This window comes from Aplysia californica, unplaced genomic scaffold, assembly GCF_000002075.1.
Source record: "Aplysia californica isolate F4 #8 unplaced genomic scaffold, AplCal3.0 scaffold00002, whole genome shotgun sequence".
Classification (NCBI taxonomy): domain Eukaryota; kingdom Metazoa; phylum Mollusca; class Gastropoda; order Aplysiida; family Aplysiidae; genus Aplysia; species Aplysia californica.
The window spans coordinates 635,155-641,725 of record NW_004797272.1 but is presented as its reverse complement, the minus strand read 5'-3'; the positions used below and the strand labels follow the sequence as shown (position 1 = coordinate 641,725).

Genomic DNA, 6,571 nt, shown 5'->3' with positions numbered 1-6,571 from the left:
CTGACTTGACTTGTTTACTTTAATTCGCTTTAAAAATACACATTTAATTCAGAAATAAACTTGATTTTTAAGATTGAATTAGTGCAAGAGAGTCATAGAAAATCCAACTGCAGACTGTGTGAACTGTATGGAGGAGAAATGTATGTCCTATACAATAATTTCTGAACACTGCCATTTTTAGCAACTGTCAGATGGTTCTGAGATGACCCTGGGTTTATCTTAAAGTAAACTAAACCATGGTTTTTGAAAATATCTCCCTTGCTGAAATGCCTTTATTTTATTTATTTATTTTTTTTTTTGGGGGGGGGGGGGGGGGGCTTTGCCCATTTTTATCATATGGACGCCAAATGATTAGTAGAAAAAGGTGCACATAATAGTGCTAAGTATTTCATACATAATTATTGTGACATGTTGGTCTAATATAATATAATGATTTGTTAAAACTGTAATCAACTGCTAAAAATAGAGATTCAAGAAAGTGTGATGTATGTCAAGAAGCTGAGAGCAAAGATAACTTTAAATATGAACCTCACAGAAATGCTGGTTCCACAACTTGTTGGCAATCGAAGAAGTAAACTTCTGAAGAAAGAGATGCAGTTGAGCATAAATCTTTACCTGCTGCTTTAATGGTTGGGCAAAGTCACATATATTGACAATTTGGTACTTCTATGGTTCATTTCACTTTTCTGCTGGTTCGTCGTCGTGGAATAAAAATCACCCCTTTACTGGATTGTCTAGGATATTTTTTGTATATGCGGTATACTGATTTCAACTTCACGAAAAAGTCGTATTGTGTGCACACCCCATGATTGTTACAACGAAACTAGAAAATTTCAGAGCTGAAAAAAAGAAAAAGTTTCCTATGGATTACTTATGGCCATTTGTGTTTACAAAGTCTTGGGAATATATATCAGGGTGGGAGCACAGAACACGCGATTCTTCTAATTCAGTGTTTGTCTTGTTATTTTACGCGAGACCATAAGATTATCTGTGTGGTCCATAACTTATAAGGAGATAAGCTTTTAATCTGACTACCTTCTCTTTCACCAGCTTAATCTTTCAGAAAAAAAAATGTGATACTTTCAAACAGCGGTGTCTGAAGTGTAGCACTAGCGTCTGTGGTATTGCAGTTGGTAGCTAGTGCTCCACCATCACACATAAAAGACCTGAGTTCGATTGCCGTGTGGGAGAATATTTAATGGAATATTTCAGTCTTTCTGCTGGGACGTTGCATCCCTCTCACTCTCTCAGCATGTGAGGAGTCCACGGGATAAATGGCCCAAGTCGCAAACTGGAAATTGTGAGGGTGTCAATTTTAAAAGCTAGTGGACTCATAACTTCATATTCATTTGATTGGTGGTTTAAGAACAGTTATGTTTGTTGAGTGGGAAATTTAACAAGAATGATCAAAGGACAGATGAACAGAAATACAGCTATAACTAAGTCAACAAGCGTTCAAAATTGATATCCTCACGATTTCAGTTTGTGACTATTCCCGTTTTTCCTGCGGACTCCTCATGTATTGGGCAGGGCCGAGGCCACCTCTCAAATTATCTAAATTGCGTCGGAGAGGGCGTAAAACACCAGCGTTAAGAAAACGGTGTCGTAGCTCTTCACCGTTGCATTGCGCGCAGAGTACGCCTACCTGCGTTCTATTCTGTAGCATGGAGGGTTATATCCCCCCCCCCCCCAAACCCCCTGCCTGGATTGGTCCTGACAGGCAAGGTCAAAACAGCCGCCTCCTTAATGATCTAAATGATGTTCATGTAGGTTTAAAACATTCAGAGAAAAGGAGCTTCAAACATAATAATTATGCAACCAGATCCAGCTGAAGAGAATGCTGTCACTGTCAGTCAGCGTAAACCGTAAACCCGCCATCTTTGCTGGTTCTCCTACCCCATATTATGTTGTTGGGTTATGAAAACAACGTTTCCTGCACATTAGTTGTAAGCGGTTCGATCCTTACAAAATTCCCAGGATTTTTGAAGAAGTTTGTACATGTCCTGGGGATGACTTTTGCTGGCTATTGTTGTTGTAGAAGGCCGACTATAACACATACGAAGACGAACAGGGTCAAAGGAAGGGAGCAGGGATCACACTTGTCCAATATTTACTTTATCTTGCGTTTTCCCACTTGAATTTTGCTACGGGTCTAGGCTATCTGTCCATAGAAATAACTGGATCGGTTTGGGTTTTTTTTTAAAGGGGGAATTGAAAAAATCGAGCAAATAGGTCTTCAATGAATCAAAGACAACATTTCGATGTTCTGTTTCGCAAAAATTGGACATCTGTGATTCTATCCCTCTTAGTATTCACATATTATTTCACCTCTTCGATAATTATAAATTGTGTTAAAAAAGGAGCGCTATAAACCTAAAACCAATAATCTATCATTAATACTTCAAAATCGAAGACCGAAGTCTATATATATACACCAAGTGCGGATTGAAGAGCTCTCTCTCTCTCTCTCTCTCTCTCTCTCTCTCTCTCTCTCTCTCTCTCTCTGTCTCTCTCTCTCTCTCTCTGTCTCTCTCTCTCTCTTACACACACACACACACACACACACACACACACACACACGTACACACACAACATTAGTGTCCGTGATGGAGCGGCCAGGCGACTCGCCATCACTCGAAGAAGACATAAGTTCGATTCCGGTCTCAAGAATATTTTTAACTAGTATCTCGGTCTTTCTGCTGGAAGGCAATATCAATCTCTGCCCGGTTGGCCCCGTCAAGCAGGGCAGAAGCCTGCCATCAAAATGATCTAAATTGTGTTGATGAGCGCAAAGGTAAACCAAAACACACACACACACACACACACACACACACACACACACACACACACACACACGAACACACACACAAATCGGTCTCCACTCTTAGGTACACTTTTTCAACTGATCTATGAACAGATCAGGTGTTGAAATGGGCGTGAAGACCGTTGGGACAAAAACAGTGGCTGAAGTTTGAATTTTTTTAAATCAACAGTTCAAAGTTAAGACAAATTGTTTATTTAAATACTTGGAATTTCAACTGTAAAAAGAAAGCAATGCACGCTTTGTCAACGATTCGCATATCAAATACTGATATCGCCTGTCTTGTCAGTGGTAACTCTGATAGTATTTCGTCGACATGTGAAAAGTAATGCGATGTCTTCAGGTCATGCTAGAATGCCCGCTGTCAGAACTTTTCTAGATTTTAAAACAAGGATACAAAAGATGAAACTCTCATACTGTTTCCCAATGAGGAACATAATATTATCTAAAGATGATACACCGTGGTTAATGTAACGTACATAAATCTGTTAATCATTTATTAAACCATCGTAATATAGTCTCTTGATCTAGCAATAGGGCTTTGATGACTTGTTTCTTTGATACCTAAAATATTATAATCATATTTTACTTTTAAAGAAACATTTATTTTATACAATTCACTTTTCGTCTGAAAATGGATTTATTAAAACCATTTTACCATGCTGATTAATGCTTACCCATTTACTTCGAAATTTAAAAAAAAAGAACCTTCAAACTCTAAACACAGAGGGTTTGCTTCGTGAGACAGATAAGTCTTCGAAGTCCGCACTCCTCTCAATAATTGATAAATAAATGATTATAGATGAAAAGTCAAAACATAGAGTTAGCACATCCCGTATGCTATTGATACGTCTCACGTTTTCACAATATCTTTTTAGTCGTAAAGCGCTTTCATGAAAAATAAAACCATTGTTGGAGAACGAAATGCCATCTCCCTATCGCTAAATCAACTTTCTTAAGGGGGCAGCAGTCAGTAGGCCCCTCCTCCCCTCCCCATACCCCAGTGGTCGGTCTTCCGTTTAGCTGTTGCCGAGGATGGCCCAAGGAACCTTGCCGGCTTCCTCATCTGTCGCCTGATCAGACCAGGGTCCGTGAGCAGGGGATGTCTGGGCACTAGATTAGCTACCTTCAGGCCATTGTTCTCATCGAAGCCCGCCTCCATCTTGCCGTTGCACACCATAGAACGCTTACGGGAACTAATGAAACTGTGAGACCCTCTCGTCAGCTTGACCGTCCAGTCCTTCTCTACCTCTATGTCCACGAAGCGGTTGCTCAGTCTAGTAGTGCCGAAATGAGGAGAGAGGCGGATAAACTTTGCCCCTGTGACCACAGTAACGTCACCATTTCCAGTTTGTGTGACTTTGACACCATTGATGCGGACGATAACACCGCCTTTCGGGAGGTTAGCGTACTCGGCCTGGGCTGCAACTTGCATGCAGCTTGCAACAAGACTTTCCCCGTAACCCTCCGATGAAAACAGCAGGTTCACTGACTGATCTCTCAGGATGTCAGAGAACTTGATAGCCGCCGTTGGTTGCAGCTCTGAGTCTTCCAGTTTGAAGAAATGCGATCCATTCGAGAAGACGATAGAATCTCCACTGCCCATGCGAGCGCGGAAGTTGTCAGTAGCTATATCGGTGGTGGTGCCGATCTGGAATACTTTGAGGGCCGGGTGATAGAGGCAGGCGGCGGTCCCACGGCTGTCGGTGGCTACAGCCATCATGTGGTTGTGAGACACCACACGGATCGTACGGTCTACTGTCATCTCCACAGACATGTCATTCCTGAGCAGGACAGAGATTAGACCCGCGCTAGACACGTAGATGGACGGATAAACGAAATATTCCGAGTCTGAGGACCCGCTAAGAGGTCCCGCAGTATGTCCAGGATAGCCACAGGTGTCGGATGAAACGTTCCCTGCCATTGGAGGAATCGGCGACATGTCTGTGCGGTAACTCATGTCAGTCCACGAGCTGTTGGAGGAAGGGTAGTACTCGCTGTAAGAGCCATGACTCGCGTGACCGTACCCTTGCGAGTGATGGTGACCCGGGAACATATGTGCTCCTCCTGGCACCCCCAGTATCGCGTCGTTCTCCTGCAGACTCGTTGTATGCGGGGTCGGCGGCAGTTGGCTGGGGTTCACACCTCGGCTCATGTCATAGGCCATAGGGTTCGAGGGGGCTACAGAAATCTGCGATAGGGGTTGAGATGTCTGGTTTTCTTGATTTACTTGGCAGTGTGAGTTGTGATAGACTAAGTCAGGACTCATGATTGAAGGATCTGATGACGAGGTTACTGTGATATCTTTGGAACTGTTACGTACACTGCGGACTGCACTAACAAGTGGTTGGCCAGTGCTATCATCATGGGTAGGTCCCACAACATTAGGTCTGACGATTATGGGGCTTGTCGTCTCGATGGAAGAGATACTGCAGTTTGTTTCTTCGCTTTCATTTCGTCGATTTCGTTCAGTGTCTTTTATCGGGGTTGAAGAACATCTACAAATCACTTCTAAATCTTCATCGTTACTTGTATCAATGCAATACTTGGAAGGGGCACACTCCGCTTCAAGGGGACGTGAGATATTTAGTGTTTTATCACAATAAGGAGTGCCCAATAACGATTTGTCATCAGAGTCTTTAGGAATCCGCAAAGAGATATCGTTGAGATTGATGCAAGGTGCACTCACCATGTCCATATCTGGCTGAGCTTTAGGGTTAGTGTCAGAGAAGATTTCACTTGTGTCTGTGCTGCCATCCTTTCCAGGCTCATTTATGTAAGAGCCAGGGGAGGCTGGAGTAATAACTATCGATGGGATGTTTCCATACAGGCCTGCAGCTGGGGGCTCTGCCTTGACCTCTGATAACAGGTTAATGTCTAATGACAATGTTTTGTCGGAGACGGGAGAAACAAACTGGTCCGCTAGTCTCGGTATCTGGCCAGTAGATGTTGCTTCGTTTTGATTAGTGTTGTGGTCGTCTGCTATCGACGATTTCTTACCTGTTTCCATCTCGCTAATTGTAACATCAGTTTTGTTTTGTTTTTACTTACAATAACACCATCGCCGTTATCGCAGCCATTATTGATTATTTAGGCGGAAATGCTTTTTCATGACGTTTTGTGGATACACAAATTCTGTGTCGTCAAGGGAAAAGAGGGCAACTATGAACCATAATCTCAAACCAAAATTGCGGTTCTATATTGATTCGAGTGAAGATTAACAGCAATAGAGTCTAGTAATGGTGTTAAAAGTCATTGAAAAGTAATTATTGTCTTCTTTGAGCAATAAAAACATCTTTCACTTTACTTTCTATATTGTTAATTATTGGACTCAAATTTACATCCGGTTTTGTTCTGCCAAAATTGTGTAGGTTCAAGTTAGTTGCATGATTCACAGCAGTCCATCGCTACACATTTCGTGCAACACTGTGCGCGCACTAAGTCGCGCATACCTCGCAATTTTCAAAGATAATCTCCACCTCAGCAAACAGAAGTGGTATCAGTATCAGTCATTATCGTAATATACAAAGACGGTTCACATCAATCCCCAATCACAGATAATGCGATTGGAAATTCCTGTTTGCTTTTTATCCATGCAGCGTTGAACCAATTTTATTGAACCTTGGACGCTCTCATAAAAAAAAAAAAATTAAAAAATAGCAAACGTTCAATGTACTATATATATATATATATATATATATATATATATATATATATATATATATATATATATATATATATATATAAAAA

At 41.6% G+C, this 6,571-nt stretch overlaps 1 protein-coding gene across 1 annotated transcript; it reads right to left on the bottom strand.

Moving 5' to 3' along the window:
- Window positions 1–2,994: 2,994 nt before the first annotated feature.
- LOC106013019 lies at window positions 2,995–5,961 on the bottom strand. Its single transcript, XM_013087635.2, has one exon. It carries the CDS (start codon window positions 5,829–5,831, stop codon window positions 3,792–3,794), a length of 2,040 nt encoding a protein of 679 aa, XP_012943089.1. The 5' UTR covers window positions 5,832–5,961; the 3' UTR covers window positions 2,995–3,791.
- Window positions 5,962–6,571: the final 610 nt, after the last annotated feature.